This window comes from Eleutherodactylus coqui, chromosome 7 (genome assembly GCF_035609145.1).
Source record: "Eleutherodactylus coqui strain aEleCoq1 chromosome 7, aEleCoq1.hap1, whole genome shotgun sequence".
Classification (NCBI taxonomy): Eukaryota; Metazoa; Chordata; class Amphibia; order Anura; family Eleutherodactylidae; genus Eleutherodactylus; species Eleutherodactylus coqui.
The window spans coordinates 114,659,377-114,680,804 of record NC_089843.1 but is presented as its reverse complement, the minus strand read 5'-3'; the positions used below and the strand labels follow the sequence as shown (position 1 = coordinate 114,680,804).

General features: G+C 45.7%; 1 protein-coding gene across 1 annotated transcript in view; it reads left to right on the top strand.

Moving 5' to 3' along the window:
* Positions 1–357: 357 nt before the first annotated feature.
* The window catches only part of CPE (carboxypeptidase E), a 72,188-nt gene continuing 51,117 nt past the window's right edge, over positions 358–21,428 (top strand). The window contains exon 1 of the mRNA XM_066573568.1: positions 358–765. Coding sequence (XP_066429665.1) covers positions 498–765 — 268 coding nt within the window. The 5' untranslated portion in view covers positions 358–497. The remainder of the gene's footprint in view (positions 766–21,428) is intronic.

Below are 21,428 nucleotides of genomic sequence, written 5' to 3'. Positions count from 1 at the left end.
CTCCAGCCCCTTCACCTTCTGTATCCCCCCATTACTTGTAGTATGTAAGCTGGTTGGAGCAGGACCCTCACCCCTACTGTCTCCATCAACTGATTACTATGTAACCGTGGTCTTGTGTTATCCCCCTGTAATGTAAGCGCTGCGGAATATGTTGGCGCTATATACATAAAGAGTATTATTATTATATGGACGGCTCTGAGCAGGGAGGGAATCCCTGAGGTAACATGTCCCCCTGACAATGCCCGGCCGTGCGGAGGACAGCCGAGCATCACCACAGCAGGGAGCTGTCCCCTCAGCCATGACGGCAAGGTGAGAGGAGGAGGAGGAGGAGGAGGCTGACAGCACTGACAGCTACAGACAAAGGCGGCGGCAGGACACGGCGGTACACACAGCAGTGTACACACGGCGTACACACAGCGGTACACGGCAGGCATCACATGTGGTAACGCCACCGCACTGACACCTCCTCCTCAGCCCGCCATCACCCAGGTGAGAAGATGCTGCGGGGCTGCCTGTGTCTGCTGCTGCTGCTCGGCTGCTCTCCCTCCTCGTCCTCCGAGGCTCAGGGCCGGCGGCGGAGGCTGAGCAGAGAGCCGGGCGGCATCTCCTTCGAGTATCATCGGTACCCGGAGCTGCGGGAGGCGCTGGTGGCCGTGTGGCTGCAATGTCCGTCCATCAGCAGGATCTACACGGTGGGACGGAGCTCGGAGGGCCGCGAGCTGCTGGTCATGGAGATGTCGGATAAGCCCGGAGAACACGAGCCCGGTGAGTGCCGGCCGGCTGTCATGTAGGGGGGTAGCAGAGCCGGGGGGCGGCGGGCGGTGTGATGGGGGACTGCGGTACAGGGGGGTACGAGGAGCTGGGGGGCACGGCTGTCTCATCCTACAGGTGGGGTCAGGGGGCAACCAGGTCAGCTCTGCTACATCCACACATGACTTGTATATAGAGAGTGGGGGATGCAGACTGTGATTGATGGGGAGATGCCTGCATGTATAATGGCAGGTATACAGAATATACCCTACACCGGAGTGTTATATGATTATATATAGCTGTATGTGTAATGGCCGGTATACAGAATATACCCTACACCGGAGCGTTATATGATTATATCCCTGTATGTATGATGGCCGGTATATAATATAATCTACACCGGAGCGTTATATGATGTTATATCCCTGTATGTGTAATGGCTGGTATATAATATAATCTACACCGGAGCGTTATATGATTATATATACCTGTATGTGTAATGGCCGGTATACAGAATATACCCTACACCGGAGCGTTATATGATTATATATACCTGTATGTGTAATGGCCGGTATACAGAATATACCCTACACCGGAGCGTTATATGATTATATATACCTGTATGTGTAATGGCCGGTATACAGAATATACCCTACACCGGAGCGTTATATGATTATATATACCTGTATGTGTAATGGCCGGTATATAATATACCCTACACCGGAGCGTTATATGATTGATTATATATTCCTGTATGTGTAATGGCCGGTAAATAATATAATCTACACCGGAACGTTATATGATTATATATACCTGTATGTATAATGGCCGGTATATAATATTATTTACCAGAGCTTTATATGATTATATCTCTGTCTGTATAATGACCGGTATATAATATATCCTACACCGAAGCGTTATATGATTATATTCCTGTATGTATAATGGCCAGTATATAATCTATACCGGAGCGTTATATGATTATATCCCTGTATGTATAATGGCCGGTATATAATATAATTAACACCAGAGCGCTATATGATGTTATATCCCTGTATGTATAATGGCCGGTATATACAATACAATCTACACTGGAGCATTATATGTTTATATCCCTGTATGTATAATAGCAGGTACAGAATATAATCTACACCGGAATGTTATATGATATTATATCCCTGTATGTATAATTGGCGGTTTATAATACAATCTACACCGGAGCGTAATAGGATTATATCCCTGTATGTATAATGGCCGGTATATAATATAATCTACACTGGAGCGTTATATGATTATATATACACCTGCACGTATAATGGCTGGTATATAATATAATCTACACCGGAGCGTTATATAATTATATCCCTGTATGTATAATGGCCGGTATATAATATAATCTACACTGGAGCGTTATATGATTATATATACCTGTATGTATAATGATCGGTATATAATATAATCTACACTGGAGCGCTATATGATTATATATACACCTGTACGTATAATGGCCGGTATATAATATAATCTACACCGGAGCACTATATGATTATATATACCTGTATGTATAATGATCGGTATATAATATAATCTACACTGAAGCGCTATATGATTATATATACACCTGTATGTATAATGGCCGGTATATAATACAATCTGCACTGGAGCGTTATAGGATTATATCCCTGTACGTATAATGGCTGGTATATAATACAATCTACACTGGAGCGTTATACGATTATATCCCTGTACGTATAATGGCCAGTATATAATACAATCTACACCGGAGCGTTATACGATTATATCCCTGTACGTATAATGGCCGGTATATAATATAATCTACACCGGAGCAGTATATGAGTATATATACCTGTATGTACAATGGCCGGTATATAATATAATCTACACTGGAGCGTTATACGATTATATCCCGGTACGTATAATGGCCGGTATATAATATAATCTACACCGGAGCAGTATATGAGTATATATACCTGTATGTACAATGGCCGGTATATAATATAATCTACACTGGAGCGTTATACGATTATATCCCTGTACGTATAATGGCCGGTATATAATATAATCTACACCGGAGCGTTATATAATTATATATACCTGTATGTATAATGGCCGGTATATAATACAATCTACACTACACTGGAGCGTTATACGATTATATCCCTGTACTTATAATGACCGGTATATAATATAATCTACACCGGAGCGGTATATGATTTGCCGTAGGCCGGGTGTATCAGGCGGTGGGGTGATCCCGCAGTCATATACCAGGATGAGACGTCCCCCCTAGGTATCTACCGCTGGCCTCCCACATCCCCGGGGTTGTACATTTTGGTACATCGCTGATGTCCAGTCCTCTATTAGTGAGCGGGACGTGTTTGTGTGTCCACGAGGCAGGATGACGGGTAGGCATGGAAGGCCTATGACAAGATCTGCTAGCAGCCGGCCTGCTTGTTGATGGTTTCCAGAAAATAGCTGAATGTTTTCTGTGCTACAAAAGTAACCAACTGAATTGCAGAATTGCTTCTTCACCCCCCCCACCCCACCCGTCCATACAGAATATTTACACTTTTATAGGAAATATATTATTTTAGAGCACAGGAATAAAGCAAAACACAGAGAATGGAACCCAATGATTTCGAAGGGTTCCCTCACATTTTGCATTTTTGTGCTCAATTTTCGCACAATGCACGGCCAAGACACCATAGGAGTCTATAAGGGTGCGAAAATGCGCATCCCATCTGCATGAAATTGCGCTCTGAACTTTGCGATTGCATGGTGTTAATCGTTAACATCGGGGATTAATTAGGCTGCACAGAAAAGCACAAGTAAGTGCGTGACTACGTGCGTGCTAGCCCACGATAACGCTTCCTTCACAGTGCTGTTATGTCACACTATCGCCAGCGTATGTATGCCTACGGTCGTCCGCAGGGGCCCTGATGCGGGCGTACACATTAAGCTTCCCCTATAAACGGAGATATTCTGCAATGGATGCATTCTGTATGGGGGCAAACAATCGCGGAAGGATACTTAACATAATCTGCCTGTTCACACAATAGGCAGTGAGCGGTATACTCCTCGTCAGTCAGCGCTCGCTGTCACCGCCATATTAGTTTTCCGCATAAAGCCACCCATAAGGCCCTTCATTATGGCCCGGTTTTTACGCAGCACGAATGTTCACCTGATTATCGGGCCTTTTAAAAGTCACAGCGATCAGCCTACCACATTTTTTGGGGGCTGATTGTTGTTTTTCAGCATACATGAAACTGATTGTAGTAGGGATCGTTACTCCCATAAGTGATTCTGGGCCCATGATGAAGACTAGTAAATAAGCTCCGCTCACTGCATTGGGCCAAGAATCAGTCCAAGGGAACTAAGCTTAGATCTAGAGTATGGGGGGAACCTGGTCTGTCCAGACATAAACTGGAAATTGAAATGCAGACACTTTAAGGCTGGGTTCACACGGGCCGGATTTGCCCTGTCCGGAATCTGACTGCGACAAATCCGCCTGCGGCCGCTTATCCCGTGGTAGGTCAGCCATGTAGACGAGATTCTTCAGAAATCTCATCCAAACGGGACAGCGAATCCATCGCGGCAAAGCTGGCATTGCGGCACGGATTCCCCGGCCGCAGTATGCCCATTCTTTTTCCTTTTCCGTTCGGCTGCGCTCTCTTCTATGGGAGCGTGCGGCCAAGCCGCTTCAAAACCCGCGGCTCAGTGCGTTTTTGCAGAATTTTAAATGGATCCATTTTGGTCTGGGTCTTCGTCGTCTCCGTCCCTCTGCGCATGCCTGATATAAAAGCAGAAAGGAAAAATGGATGGAAATGGATTATTTTCCGTACTGCAATATATAAAAAAAATGTTTTTTTTTCCGTTTTTTGAACTGGAAGCAAAAGCACAGCAGTCCGCACTTTTGTTCCAGTGTAAAAAACGGAACAGAGATGGAATGTTCGGGAACGGACGGAGGATGAAGTCTTCACTTTCAGTGTTTATGGGCAGGAAAACCAAAGGTGTGAAATGTCCCAAATGTATCGCTGTCTGCAATAGGGCTTAGAAATGTTACTTTGTATCAGATTACCATCCTGTGTAAATATCACACAAACGTATAATATTTATGGACTAAGAAACTAAACAGATCTATGAAGAAATGTAAATATGCTGCAGGCAATAACATCATATCTCCCTTGCTGAGAGGGCAGCGCCCGCACATCAGTATAAGGCTCATTCACCCCACCGTGATTTCGGCACGTAGTACAGCCGTGAGATACGGGGTCATGCTGGGCGCACTCGCTGCCAAATGCGGTCTCAGCTGGTAGAGCCGATATTTACAAATAGAAGGCCTCATGAAGACCCACAGTGTTTACCGATACAGTCGCGTGAATGAGCCCTTACGGTTAGGGCTGTCTCACACGAGTGTGGCGGTATTGCGTATTTCGCTCGCGTGGAATATACTGTACCAATCTTCCATAGGTAGCCATGTTATTGCTAACATGAATTATGCAAAATACGCGTGCAAGAAATATCGCTGCATGTTCTAACTTGGCACGTATTACACACAGATACACGCCGAGATAGTGCATGGCAATGGGCGGCACGCAGCCAGTACACAATTACGTAATGGCCGCATGTGTGGACCTCATAGCCAGCACGCTGCGAGATATGCTCATGTGAGCCCGGCATTATTATGTATTATACGGGCTTCCTATAAATCCCCTGTCTACAGACGGGAGCATATTGTTCGCCTTGCTTCCTCTTCTGGGGCTTATAAGGAAACTTCTGCCTACGTTCACCATATCTGCTTCCTTGGAGGACTTCCTGTCCTGGGTCACCGCTTGGTCAGGCAGTTATTATATCCATCCTCCTGTCATCGACTGCCCACCCGGGAGTGAGGAATACACTAGAAGATGTATGACAACCCGGAGGTTAAATGTATATACAAGACATAATGAATATACACTACAGGTGCAAGAAATAGTAAGTGAACCCTTAGGCCCAATGTCCACGGACAAAATAAATTTAGCAAATCCGCGTGGGTGTCTCGCACGTGCGGAACCCCCCCCCCCCCCCCCCGCAGCATGCTCCATTTTCTGTGGGGCTCCCGCAGCTTCTATTGAAGCCTATCAGAGACGTCCGGTCCCGCAGCACACCCGCAGCTGTCTTTGTGCTGTGCCACGGGACCATAGGACAGCAGGAGTTTAAAAAAAAATGTGCCAGGCACATCTGCCGGGCCGAAGAAAGAAGATCCGGCTGTGATGAAGGGGAGATCCGCAGCGCCCAGACAGGTAAGTATAATCGATTTCTTAGCCTGATGTCTGCGGTGCAGGAGGGACCCGCTGCGGGATTCTGCATGAAGAATCCGTGCGGGCCCAAAGTTCCCCGTGGACATGAGGCCTTAGGGCTCATGTCCACGACTGTGCTTTAATCATGTATTACACGTGCGTTGTACTGATGTGTGATACACGAATCAGTCAATAGAACGCGTGTAGACACTGCATATTGGTACGCATGAGTAATAGTTTGCAGCATGCTCCATTTCTCTGCATACCACGTAGCATGAGCCCTATAGGTTCGTATAGGCTGCGTATAATACGTTGTCCATATGCAATACTTTGAGCATGGGCAGCATTTTCAGACACAACCCCGCTATAAAAGAGTGGGAATTTACAAAAAAAAAGCCTCACTGCGCATGACTGTGTCATGTGATACATGGGCATGCGATACATGGGCATGTGATACACTCGCAGCCACCAGAGCTGGGGTTTACAAATATCAGTAGACCGCTACGGGGAGACCCACCGCGTTTTACCCATACGTTTGTGAGCATGTGCGCTAAAAAGCACTGAAACGTTAAAATAGAACAGATGGTGTTTGTTAGAAACACCGCGCTAAATACTGGTGTGAGACGCCCCCCTGAGGTCAATGGAGGCGTAGTACAGCGCTTGTAAACACCTGCTGAAACACTGGACAGCGACCGTCTGAGTAGTCATCAGAAACAGTTGCTGAATCAAGTGACTGTCCCGTAGTTGTTCCACTTCAGTAGAGAGAATACGGACCGCTGGGATTTTGGATCAACCAGCGACTATTTTTTAGGTAAGGTGAAACAAAAACAACTAGCGGCCAGTGAGTGTATTGTCGCTCGTCTCCCTGGTGGCGGCCATGTTTACAGGAAACAGCTGTTGTTTCATTCGCTCTTCCAAGCATTTATGCTGGGTTACCACGGGATGGATTCACCGCCGAAATCTTGTGGTTTTGCCGCAGCGAAAAACCGCGAGATTTCCGTGGGATAAGCGGGGGATTTGCCGCATGTTATTCCGTTGCGTCCGGCTCTCCCATAGAGAGGAGCGGGGCCGCAACTGAAAAAAAAAGACTTGACATGCTGCGTCCCGGGAATCTGCGCTGCAGCGCCGGCTTTGCTGCAACGGATTGTCTGCCCTGTGTGGACGAGATGTTTGACAGATCTCATCCACAGGGCTGGCCATCCCCGTCATTAGAGGCCGCAGCCAGATATGCTACAGCAAAATCCTGCGGTAAATCCGCCCTGTGTGAACCCAGCCTTATTTGGCCTTAGGCCTGCACACGGATAGATTTGCTTTGTGGAATGCGGAGCGGGCGTCCGCCTCCAGATTCTGCAGCAAATATCAGCCATAGCATGCTATGGAAAAGCGATTCTTCCTGCACACCGGCGATAACCAGTTGCGGTTTCCGCTTATGGAGGAAAAGGCACAACATGCTCTATTTGTGCGCGGATTAGGCGCGGACAGCTTCCATTGAAGTCAATGTCCGATTGACATTGTGGAAAGGTTGCAGATTCTGCGTCATCGTTAGGCGATGACGTGGGAAAAGTAGGAGTTTAAAAAAAATAACCTGCACTGTGCATGTCGACGGCGAGCCGTGCGGGCCATCCCATAGTACAGGTGAAGAAAAGAAAGGCAGGTATGCATGGACGCCACTGCTGCCAGGGCCAGATTCCGCAGCGGGATTCCGCATGCAGAATCTGACCCACCTGTGTGCATGTGGCCTTAGTTGTCCGGTATAAAGCCACTATCATGTTGTGCTCCTGGGACTTGTGGTTCTATGGGTTTCCAAGAGCACAGTGCTGCAGGTGAGGTTGATTTGGCTGGCTGATATCGTGGAGCTCTCCAGCCGGCCAATCATCACCTGTCTGCTGCATATAAACGCCAGCTCCTCTTACTAGAGGTTGCTGGTCATTTATTCGTTCCCTTTCAGAACTCTTGGAGGCATGCATGTTCTGCCTTGGTGTAAGTTGCATGCATGAGGTTCTGGGTGAAATAAATGGGTTCACTTCAGCACGTTTTGTAGGCGCGAGTTTCACGTGCGCAAACACATTCGTCTGTTTTAGCCCTTATGTAGTATAATGTTGCAAGGTGCGTTGATGATGCAGTACAACATATCCGCACAAGTGGAATACAACTAATTAGTAGCGTCCAGGCAGTAACTGACTGTATAAAGCGTTTAGCACTAGAAGATTACCCCAATTAGGGCAAAGAGGCTTTCATGGTGCACGTAAGAATACAACAAGTTTCACCGGCACATCAGCAGTTCTCTCATGTGGGACGTTCTTAGTAGACGCTGAGCTGCAGAGACCATTACTGACCATATAGGAATATAGCAATCACTGCCATACAACGGTGGCTGATTGCAAGCAAGAATACAGTTAATGTGCAGGCGGGGTCTTGGAGTCTCTCGGTGACATTTGGACTTGACCCCCACTTTTGGGACATCAGTGCATCGGTTAACCAACACATAAAACACAGAGATACATATACCATTAATAAACCGTGTGCAAGGGTATACACAGACCTTCATGTATGTGCACACATATAAACAAATAGTATACACCCCAATTAAGGGGGGGCGCACAGGACTATATGCATGTTACCACTGTGGAGGAGGCGGTGAGCAAATGGGCACCAAAATAGATGATGTCGTGTATATTTTTGTGAGTGTGAAAATTGAGTGCGAAAGCGCAGAATGTGAGAGAACCCGTGGGAACGAATGTGTTCTATTCTCTGCGTCTTTTCTGCAGAAGCTCTAAAGGTCCGTTTAGATCTGCCAGTTTCTCGTTTGAGCGATGTCAGAGTTCGCTCTGGCAGCCTGATTATACGGCAGATACATCGCTGCCTCGTGAAATCCTTCAGTCGTTCATATTTACTGTATCAGTGACTGAGAGGGACGGAACGGTCGGGATTTAAACTGAAGGATTAGTAAATGAGCCAGCGATGATTGCAGAAAATGAACGAACAGCAAATGATTTCTCGTTCGTCATTTGATCGTTGGTTCGATTACACTGCGCGATTAGCCTTCCTTGTTTGAACAATTTATTGAGTGATAGGCCGCCTGCAGACGGCCGGGTCGGATCCCGGCGGGATGCGGACCCGTGTCCCCGCACAGCCCTTCAGCTCACCAGCGCCCGACGTCTCCTCTGCTCTGTGATGTGCCGGCTGCCATCCAGCCGGTGCATGCGCAGATCAGAGCCGGCGCGTCACCAGTGACACTTCTGTGAGCGCCTCTGTGAGACCCGCACAGAAATAGAACATGCCGCGATTTGTTTTCCGTGCGTGTTTTCACGCGGACAAATCGCAGCTGTGTGCATAGGATTGCACAGGCGGAAATTCTGCGTGAAATCCCGCCGCAGATTTTCCACTCGTGTGCAGAGGGCCATAATCCGTGTAAAAGTTCACATCACACTCAGACATTCATCTGATGTTTACAAAGTGCCAGAACCAGAGAAACACATGCTACAGATTTATGTCTGCAGAGACATAAATTAAAGGAGTTTTCATAGCTTCTTCCCCGAAGTGTAACAAAAACACCTCGCATCCATGGTGTAATCGCATGTTGGCGAGCGCAAAGTCGTTTGTTCATCATGGCAGCCTGGAGTCTTGTAACCCTTTGCCTATTAAACACTACCTGTGGCATAGCTTAAGAGAAGGCACGTGATTGTACATTGTACTGTAATACAATATACTGTAATATTGAAGTGTTGCAGTACATTGTAAAGCCATCAAGTGATCAAAAGTTCAAGTCCCCTACAGGTCTAAAAAAAAAATATATATATATATATAAAAAATAATAAATATATAATATACAAATATAAATATATAATAAAGATACTATAATTATTACAAAAAATATAGTTTTGAAAAGAAACATTTTCCTATTTTTAATATACAAATCAAAACAAAAAAATTTGAGATCGCTGCATCAGTAAAGGTCCAGTATCTTAAAATAATAGATTATTCACGCTGCACAGTGAACGCCAAAAAAAAATTACACAACACCAGCACTGCGCTTGCATAGCGCCAAGAAAAAGTTTTATAAAAAAAAAGATCAAAAAGTTTCTTTTGGTAGGCAAAATGGTACCAAAAGAAGCTTCAGGTCGTCCTGCAAAAAACAACCCCACCAATCAAAAAAAACAAACTGTATGACTCTGATAATGTAATCGTACTGAAGATTAACATGTCATTCTTGCTGCACCATGTGCACCGGAAAACGTGAAACCCAAAAACTGGTGCAGTTGTTTGTTTTTTTTTTCATTTCACCCCACTTAGCAATTTGTAAAACTTTTTGAGCACATCTCCAACTCTACAACTCTGGAGCTTGCTGCATGCAGTTTGGCATGTGCACATATATATTTGTATAGTACATATTTAATAAGAAATGTATAGGACTATAGAAAATAGCTGATCGATCACATCTCCATACTGCTGAGATTCAATGTGATTGCATAAGCTTATATGCTCCAAAGACAGAAACCTCCCAATCTAGATGTAAACTGAAGTATTCATTACTGTAATATAAAACTTCCAACAAGCAATATATTAACAATATGTGATATACACAGGCCCGGTTATTGTGTGTCGGATATCTTTGTATCATATCCACATCATAGCACATGTAAATGTCTTCTGTATCTCTGATGTGGCAGGATCAGTTTGCTTTGCATGTAACCTCCTTTAGCTACTACAGTAGGTAATAAAAAGTGAGAGCTGAATATATAACAGTCAAGAATGATTCACAGAAGCTTTATGAGTGATATTCACTAGAGATGAGCGAGCGTACTCGCTAAGGCAAATTACTAGAGTGAGTATTGCCATTTTCGAGTACATGCCCGCTCCTCCCAAAAGATTCGGGGGCCGGTGGGGGTGAGCGGTGAGTTGCGGGAGTGAGCATGGGGGAGCGAAGGGGAGAGAGATCTCCCCCCCTGTTCCTCCCTGCTCTCCCCCGCCGCCCCCCGAATCTTTTGGCACGAGCGGGCATGTACTCGAAAATGGCAACACTCGCTCTAGTAATTTGCCTTAGCGAGTACGCTCGCTCATCTCTAATATTTACAAGTATGTAATAATACTTATTATTGTTGCCCAATATGAGGTAACCTCAGCTGTCTTTCTTCTGTAGTCCATAGGCCAACAGTTACTCAACCTGTACAAACTTCGGATTGCCCTGGCTTAAATACTGAGGTCATCTCCTTCATATACCGTCCATTGATTCATGCAGACCATGTTTGAAAACATAGGGGCACATTTACCTGAGAGTGGCGTTTTACATAGCGGCTTCAGATAAGTGCCACTGGAGTAAGATGCACCTGCTGATACTTGTCGCATCCAGGGCCGCCTGCTGAAATCTGCACTGACTAAAAGCTGGCGCTGATTCCTACTATAACTTCTGCCCATATCTGCTGTAAATGATAGTGAATTCAATAGGCTCAGGTGACCCCTCTTGCCAAGCCCTGCCCACTTTTAGAACGGTAGGCGGAAATTGCCAAAACGTTGCCAGTAGAACTTGCACAAAACTCTGCAACTTTTTATGCTATAATTCTGGCATGAACACTTGAAAGAATCACAATTCCAATTGTCTCAGTGATAAGAATCGCACTGCTTGCAGATTGCATGTCATAGTAACATAGTAACATAGTATGTAAGGCTGAATGAAGACATTGTCCATCTAGTCCAGCCTGTCTATCCTCCTGTGTTGATCCAGAGGAAGGCAAAAAACCCCAAGGGCAGAAACCAATTTAGCCCTTTTGGGGAAAAAATTCCTTCCCGACTCCTTAATGGCAATCAGACTGTTCCCTGGATCAACCCCTAATAGTTCCTACCTGCCTGTATACCCGGATTGACAATTAACCTAAGACTTGTATCCTATAATGTCCTTCCTCTCCAGAAAGACATCAAGTCCCCTTTTAAACTCCTCTATGGATTTTGCCATCACCACTTCCTCCGGCAGAGAGTTCCACAGTCTAACTGCTCTTACAGTAAAGAATCCCCTTCTATGTTGGTGATGAAACCTACTTTCCTCTAATCGTAGCGGATGTCCTCTTGTTACCTTTGTGGTCCTGGGTGTAAACAGATTATGGGAGAGATCCTTGTATTGTCCCCTCATGTACTTATACATGGTTATTTGATCACCCCTTAGCCGTCTTTTTTCCAGGGTGAATAATCCTAATTTGGATAGCCTCTCTGGGTATTCCAGTCCCGTCGTTCCATGCATTAGTTTAGTTGCCCTTCTTTGAATCCCCTCAAGCACTGTGACATCTTTCCTGAGCACCGGTGACCAGAACTGTACGCAGTATTCCATGTGAGACCTGACTAGTGCCTTATACAGTGGGAGGATAATGTTCTCGTCCCTCACCCCTATACTTCTTTTAATGCACCCCAAGACTTTATTTGCCTTTTCAGCAGCTGACTGGCATTGGTTACTCCAGTTCAGTCTATAATCCACTAGTACCCCCAGATCCTTTTCCATATCACTCTTCCCTAGCGGTACTCCATTAGGTGTATATTGGTGACATCCGTTTCTCCTGCCCATGTGCATAACCTTACATTTTTCAACATTGAACTTCATTTGCCATTTTTCTGCCCAAGCCCCCAGCTTATCTAGGTCCGTTTGTAGCCGCACATTGTCCTCCGTTGCATTAATTATATTGTATAATTTTGTGTCATCTGCAAATATTGATATTTAGCTGTGCAGCCCCTCTATCAGGTCATTGATAAATATGTTGAACAGAATGGGGCCTAATACGGAACTCTGTGGCACCCCGCTAGCGACTGTGGTCCAATCAGAGTACGAACCATTTATTACCACCCTCTGCTTTCTATCTCTGAGCCAATTTTTTACTTACACACGTTTTCACCCAATCCGAGCTGCCTCATTTTGTATATTAGCCTATTATGTGGCACGGTGTCAAAGGCTTTAGAGAAGTCCAGATATATGAGATCAATAGATTCTCCCTGGTCCAGCTTAGAGCTTACTTCATCGTAGAAACTGATCAGATTTGTCTGACATGAGCGACCCTTCATGAATCCATGCTGGTGAGGAGTTATTCCCTTGTTCTCCTTGAGGTACTCATCGATGGCGTCTCTCAGAATCCCCTCGAAAATTTTTCCCGTTACTGAAGTGAGACTTACTGGCCTGTAGTTACCAGGCTCACTTTTGCTCCCTTTTTTGTAAATTGGAACCACGTTGGCAATGCGCCAATCCAGTGGTACTACACCGGTCTTGATAGTGTCTAGAAATATTAGATATAGCGGCCTAGCTATCTCGTCACTTAGTTCCCTTAGTATCCTTGGATGTAATCCATCTGGGCCCGGCGATTTATCAATTTTAGTCTTCTTTAGTCGCTTCCGCACCTCCTCCTGCGTTAGGTATGAGATATTTTGTGATGGGTTCATTTTATTCCCCTGCATCTCGTGTGGCATTTCCTTTTCCTTTGTGAATACACTTGAAAAGAAACTGTTTATTAGATTTGCTTTCCCTTCGTCATCATCAATGATCTCTCCTGCATTATTTTTTAAAGGGCCAGCGCTCTCCCTGCAAATCCTTTTGCTGTTAATATAGTTGAAAAATAGCTTCGGGTTGTTTCTGCTCTCTTTTGCGATCCGTCTTTCTGCTTCCTCCTTGGCAGTTTTGATCGTATCTTTGCATATTTTGTTTTTTTCCCTGTACGATTTTAGCGCTTCTTCGCTGCCTTGTTGCTTTAGTAGTTTGAACGCTTTCTTCTTTTCGTTTATTGCCCCTCGTACCGTCTTGTCGAGCCACATTGGTTTCCTTATAGCTGAGTTTCTTTTATTTTTAAAGGGAATGAACTGCTCACATGAGGCGATTAGGATCCTTTTAAACTTTTCCCATTTGTCCTCCGTACTGATATTTTTGAGGGTGTTGTCCCAATTAATGTTACCGATAGTAGTTCTAAGCTCATCAAATTTTGCTTTACTAAAGTTTAGTTTCTTTGTCGCTCCCTGATAAGGCTTCCTATTGATTGACAGCTGGAAGTTGATTATATTGTGGTCACTGTTCCCCAAGTGCCACTCAACCTGCACCCCCTTTATACGTTCCGGTTTGTTGGTTAGTACTAGGTCCAGAATGGCCCTCCCTCTTCTTGGTTCCTGCACAAGTTGGTTCAGGTAATTGTCTTTAATTACTCTCAAGAACTTATCACCCCTGTGAGATTTGCAGGTTTCCTTCTCCCATGTTATATCTGGATAATTAAAGTCCCCCATGATAATTACTTTGTTGCGCTTTGACACCTCTTCTATCTGCCTTAGTAGTAAGTTTTCAGTTTCTTCTGTTGCTTTTGGTGGTCTATAGAAGACCCCTATCAGGATTTTGTTATTTTTTCCTCCCTGCATTTCTACCCACAGAGATTCTACCTGTTCGTCTCCTACCCCTATATCCTCCCGTAACCTCGGCTTCAAGTTCGATTTGACGTACAGACATACCGCTCCCCCTTTCTGGTTCCTTCGGTCCCTTCTGAAGAGATTGTACCCCTGCAAATTCACCGCCCAATCGCACTTATCATCAAGCCATGTTTCCGTAATTCCGACTATGTCATAATTTTCATCAGTCATTCTCGTTTCAAGCTCACCCACCTTACCAATCAGACTTCTTGCATTCGTGGTCATATAATTTATATCATTTTTTTGTTTTTTAAATTTGTTTTGTTGCTATTCGTACTTATGGCTAATCTATCAGTTCTAACTGTACTAACCCCACCCCCTGCTCGACCCCCATTCCCTTTGCTTGGACCCGGATCGCTAGTTACACTGGCTACCCCACTATTTCTCATTTTACCCTCCCCCCCAGTCCCTAGTTTAAACACTCCTCCAGCCTTCTAGCCATCTTATCCCCCAGCACAGCTGCACCCTCCCCATTGAGATGCAGCCTGTCCCTACGATAGAGCCTGTAGCCGACAGCAAAGTCAGCCCAGTTCTCCAGAAACCCAAATCTCTCCTTCTTACAGCAACTCCGGAGCCACTTGTTTACCTCCCTAAGATCCTGCTGCCTTTCTAGTGTGGCTTTAGGTACAGGTAGTATTTCCGAGAAAACTACCCTGGAGGTCCTCGCCCTGAGCTCGGACCCTAGGTCCCTGAAATCATTTTTGAGGGCCCTCCATCGACCTCTAACTTGTTCATTGGTGCCAACGTGCACCATGACTGCTGGATCCTCACCAGCCCCTCCCAGTAATCTGTCAATCCGATCCGCGATGTGTCAAACTCGAGCGCCAGGAAGACAACACACCGTTCGACGATCCCGGTCTTTATGGCAGATTGCCCTCTCTGTCCCCCTAATAATTGAGTCCTCCACCACTAGAACTTGTCTAGCCTGCCCTGCACTCCCCGTCCCCGTCTCACCGGAGCAGTCATCCCCCTGGCGTTCAGAGGGCATGTCGTGCAGCAGCGGTGCTGGCTCTGTAATGGCATCGCCCTCATCTGCCAACGTTGCAGCCTTGTTGGGCTGTGCCAGATCAGGACGAGCCTCCCTGGATCTATTCCCTCTACGCCTCCTTCTATCTGTCACCCAGCTTACTGCCTGCTCCCCCCGCTCTTCCGTACTACCATCCGCCCCCGCCTCTACCCCAGCGAGTGTCTGCTTAGTGAGCCGCAAACTCCTTTCCATGTTGTCAATGGCTCTCAGTGTTGCCAGTTGCTCATTTAGATCCAGAATTTGGGCTTCTAAATGTGCGACGTGCACGCATCTTGCGCAACAGTATGCACCCTCGATCGGCTGATCAAGGACCGCATACATTGCACAAGTAGCACACTGGATGGCATTGCCAGGCATGGAGCTCATCCTAATGGGGATCTACAATTTACTTGTGGAAGTAGTGAAGATAGACTTGCTCACACTCCGCTCACACGCTGCCGCAACCGCTCACACGCTGCCGCAACTGCTCAACCGCTGCTGCCTCCGCTCAAACGCTGCTGCCTCCGCTCACACGCTGCCGCAACCGCTCACACGCTGCTGCCTCCGCTCAAACGCTGCCGCAACCGCTCACACGCTGCTGCCTCCGCTGCAACCGCTCACACGCTGCCGCAACCGCTGAAACGCTGCCGCAACCGCTGAAACGCTGCTGCCTCTGCTCAAACGCTGCTGCCTCTGCTCAAACGCTGCTGCCTCTGCTCAAACGCTGCTGCCTCCGCTCAAACGCTGCTGCCTCCGCTCACACGCTGCTGCCTCCGCTCACACGCTGCCGCAACCGCTCACACGCTGGTGCCTCTGCTCAAACGCTGCCGCAACCGCTCACACGCTGCTGCTCCGCTCACACGCTGCTGCCTCCGCTCACACGCTGCTGCAACCGCTTACACGCTGCTGCAGTGCATGCCAGTGCAATGCGATTTTTTTTTTTTTCTTTCAATATAATTTTTCCCCTGCATAACCCTTTTATCAGTATACTGTGCCCTGGTTATGTCTCTTACAGAATTCTACCTTTATGCACTGCAGACTATCAGAATCTACATGGCAACATATTGCCAGCTATGGAAATTCTGTTGTAACCAACATGTAAATCCCCCGAATCTAATTACTCTAAATCAAAAGTCAAAACTATTTTTTCTTTGACGTTTAATGTATTCTGCGCTCCCCGGCTCGCCCTTGTTCTGTCAACTTTTCAGAAAATGGACATATTGTGCATAAAACGATATGCAAAGTATATTTTTGCAAAGAACTACATGTTCCCAAAGACTTCAGCAGCAGAAATACATAAAGCTGCTCATACATTTTAATTAATTGTTTCAGTCATTAGAAAATGACGTGTTTGACCTTTCAGAAATGGATTTTGCCTCAATAAAGATAGCTTAATGCAGTTAATGAATTCTAGGCATAGTAGTGCAGCAGCTGTTTAATGAATGAGAAGATGCTGATATTACAAAGACAATGGGGAAAATGTATTAATACTGGGAAACTCTAGGAATGAACGGCATTCCAGTCTCTGGCTCACTGCAGCTCGCACCAAATCCATTGACAGGGCACATACCCAGTAGATATAACACAAAACTCTATGGCCAACTTTGGGGACATTTTTCTACTTAAATGCATGTATTTTTAGCTGGAAAGCATTTTTGCCATAGAGTTTTATTAAAAATGTTGCTTTGTTTGGCTTCTGCAGCTTCTTTGTATCAAAGGATACAGCAATCTGCAGAATGCCATTCACTAGCAGATTGAGTCTCACAGCTCGGCCTCCAGCCCCTCTCTCTACTCTACTGAATGATCTGGTTTATGACCAAACATTAAACATTGGACCCCGTGCTGCTTTCCAAGACCTTTTTAGTCAGAAGAGTAGAGAGACTTGATAAATGACTGACGCAGTTGTGGAGAAGCATCATAAATATGACATTCATCTCAAATGTCATATTTTTCAATCTGGAAAGAAAAATATTGATAAATTTGCCCTAATTTTTACAAAAAGTTGTTAAAATGTATTAAAGAGGTTTTCTAGGGCTTTAATATTGAGGAGCTATGTTTAGGGTAGGAATCAATGCCCAATTGGTTGGGGTTCGCCACTGGTGATCTTTGCTGACCAGCTGTTTGAAGGGACCATGGCACTCAGGTGAGCACCGCAGCCTCATGCTGCTTGAGAACAGCTCAGTCCCATTCAAGTGAATGAGATTGAGCTGCTATGGCGGGCATCACCACCGATAAGTGTATGGTGTGAAGTGAAGAGGCCGCGGCGCTCAGACTCTTCAGCAGGGGCTCCAAGCAGCGGACGCCACTGATCACATACTGATGACTAGAGATGAGCGAGCGTACTTGTTAAGGGCAATTACTCGAGCGAGTATCGCCATTTTCGAGTACATGCCTGCTTGCCCAAAAAGATTCGGGGGCCGGCGGGGGGGGGGGGAGATCTCTCCCCCCCCCCCCCCCCCACTCCCCCTGCTCACTCCTGCAACTCACCGATCACCCCTGCCTGCCCCCGAATTTTTTCGGACGAGCAGGCATGTACTCGAAAATGGCCATACTCGTTCGAGTAATTTGTCTTCACAAGTACGCTCACTCATCTCTACTGATGACCCTAAGTAGTGTTGAGTCAACCAAAACTGTAGAACCCTGTTCTGGGTCGAACTCTGCTAGAAGTTCTGCTTTGTGCAAACTTGAATTTTGGGTGGTTTGTTTGAAGAGGAGGAAAAACAAGGAAATAAGAAGGATAAAGTAGGAAAAATATTCTTTTTATTGCCGCCTTTTTCTTTTTTTTTGTTCTCCTTCCTTCTTTTTCTTCCTTTCCCCTTTGTTGTAATTTTTTCTTTTTCTGCATTAACTTTGCCCTAACACAGTTTGCAGGTACGTAGATAACACTCCTAAGTGAGAGTGTTATACAGGACATTTATGGCTTTTAGGGTTTAAGCAAACAACTGCATGAACACGTCAAAAAACGTCATTTTTTACAGTTCACACTCCGCGCTATAGTGCCCCCCAAAAAAAAACGCTGAAAGACCTATCTTTTCTTGCACGTAGGAATTGTGCGTGAGAAATACGCTCGTGAAAACAAAACCATTGAAATCAATGGCTTCACTTCATCACATTTTGCAGGCGTGATTTTCATGCATTCAAAACCTCCGGCAAACTGGTTTATCTGTTTAAGCCCTTAGGGCTTATTCCCACGAGCATATGTCGGTAAGGTTTTCACGGCCGGTCGATATACGCTTCCATCTGAGCAGTTTCCCTCTTCCCTCACTGGCTCGCTGCTTCTCTCCTCCCCTCCAAGCGGTTTGCAATGGGAGTGGGTGGGACGGTGGCGGAACTAAGCTCCAGCCCCCTACCATTACAAATGCCGGAGTGGAGGGGAGAGGCAGAGAGCCGGTGAGGGGGAGGGAAGGGGGGAACTGCTTAGATGGGAGCGTATATCGGCCGGCTGATATACGCTCGTGTAAATAAGCCCTTAGACTGTGTTATGCAGTTTTACGGGAATTGGTGAAGTTCCAATTTGAAACTAATTAGTACTGAACTAAACTTTTTGCCCAAATTCAACGAACCGGCTGAAGCAAACTTTTGAAATGTTGGCTCATCACTAATCTTAAGGATGGGCCATGAATATTGGAGCCCCAGAAAACCCTTTAAATATCTGATAACCTGTTTAGTAGATCTAACCCACCATCATAAATGGCGCCCCCTCTACAGGACAGAGTCACGCTAGTGGCTTGTATAGCATATGTGGATGATATGGTGACTTGACGATTTCATTTTTTATTTATTTTTGACAGAAATGGGAACAGATCCCATAAGAGGAAACCAGGAAAATGAAAGGTTTGCTATGATATAACTCAGACCTCATCTAGCAGCATCTTAGAGGTTATATGCCGGTTATACGTCGTCTCACAGATCTCCAAGACAAGGGGTTTACTCTGCGCTATAATCTTACTATCAGATGACCCACATGTAATCCGATATGTGCCCATGTGGGCTAGGGGTGTGGGTTCTAGCCATCCGTGCAGGTTTTCTGCGGACTCTGCTCTTTCGGTGTAATGGGTATAGAAGCACTTGGAAAGTTCTTCTTGGCCATGTAATTGTGACATGAATGATTTGTCTAGGAGAGGTTACTATGGTGACGGAGAGGATTAGCAGCCGGAGATGATTTCATTGGTCCTTGGGCTGGCTCTGCTTACTGTTCTTAGCGGCATTAGTATGTTCCCTCCTGCTGCTGTGTGCTGACCATCTGCTGGCACCCGGCTGCAGGCTGGCATAGGGCATTGCCGGGAAATGCATTATTCAGGGTTCCTAGGAGTGATGACTCCTCGGTGCGGCTGACATTAGATGTTTATAGCATATTTACTGGACAATCCAATGAATATTTATTGGTAAAGTAGTTACTGCAGCAGAAAGCTGTACGCCCCATTCTTACCTGCATCCTGGAAGAGATATATGCCGTATATATTCACCTGCAAGGCCTTATGCAAATGGGCAATTTTGCACCCCGTGCAAAACCGCTTGTCGAAAATGCAGAGAATAGAACCCATTGATTTATATAGGTTCCCTCACATTCTACGTTTTGGGGCTCAATTTTCACATGCATTAAAATACACGCAACATGCTCTACTTTTGTGTGCATTCGTGTACCCAAGGCAGCATACCGTAGGCACCCCGTCCGATATCACAGTGGTAATCGATAACATCAGGGACTGATTAGGCGGCACAGCCTGTTCAATCACGGCGCGGTGCATGTAAACAGGCCCGGTAGCATAAAAATGTACAGTGAAATGCGTGGATACGCGAGCGACAGCCTTCGATAGCGCTCTCGTCACAGCGCTATTACCTCTATCTACGTCTACGTGTGTCTGCAGGAGCCCTAAATGTAAAAACAACTAGTGTTTCCTGGCCAACATTCTCCTTTCCCTAGTAGCTGTAGCTGAAATTCTTGCACCCATATGGCCCCTCTGTTCTGGTGATCACTGGGGGTAGGGACCCCCATGATCAAACATTGTTGGCCTCTTCTAAGGAAAAAACTGGAACCCCTCCCCCATTCTAAAAGCTATTTTCAGTTTTGGAGCTCTTTTTGCCTTTTCAGTGCTGTTTTTCATTAAAACGTTTACCCTCTATCTGTGGCATTTTCCTCCATAGGCCTCTCTATAGAACTTTACAAATGTCAGGAAAAACTCTTATACAAAATAAAAGATGCCCCAAAGAATTAAAGTTAAAAAAAAGGCATTTTTTACATGTGTTTAGAAAACGTTTTTTGGGGAGGCCTTAAGTCGGCACTGCACTTTTAATTAACGTATGCATATGCAATAGCCAATATAATAGCTTGCAAAAGTGCAAATAGCTTTATTTTAAAAAAATGACATTTCTGTGCTAACAATGACTCTAACATGCTAGCCACTAGGGGGCTCCCTTCTTTCTAACATGTCATAACACCGCCTGTTGTCATTTGAAATCCATCTCAGGCACTAAGATGGATAACAGAAAGTGCGATGATAGGACGCTTGCTTCCTGCTGTCTCATGCAGCCCATAGAAGTCTGTGGAGAGAAGAGGAGGAAGGAGACAGAAGCAGAAAGATACAGAGACACTGATAAGTGTTTTACCACACATCAATGCTGGATTCACAGCTACACTGCTCAGTACTGCTGTACAGTGTCCTCCATGATGCGCTGCAATGAGATAGCAGAGCAGGGTTTCCTCTTTTCCATGTGTAATGTATGGGGCACATTGTAGCAGCTAGTCTCTAATCACCAGCTCAGGGAGAACTGAAAATTAAAGAGATAGCCTGCCGATGGCAAAACTAGTACAAAATACAGGATACAAGTCCTATAATGGCCAGAAACACTGTTATGCCTCATGTACACACACAGGGCCAGATTAAGGCCCCCCTGTCCACGGCAATGTATTCGCCGGCGGTTTATTACGCCAGCTGACGCTTCCCATAGCATTGCTA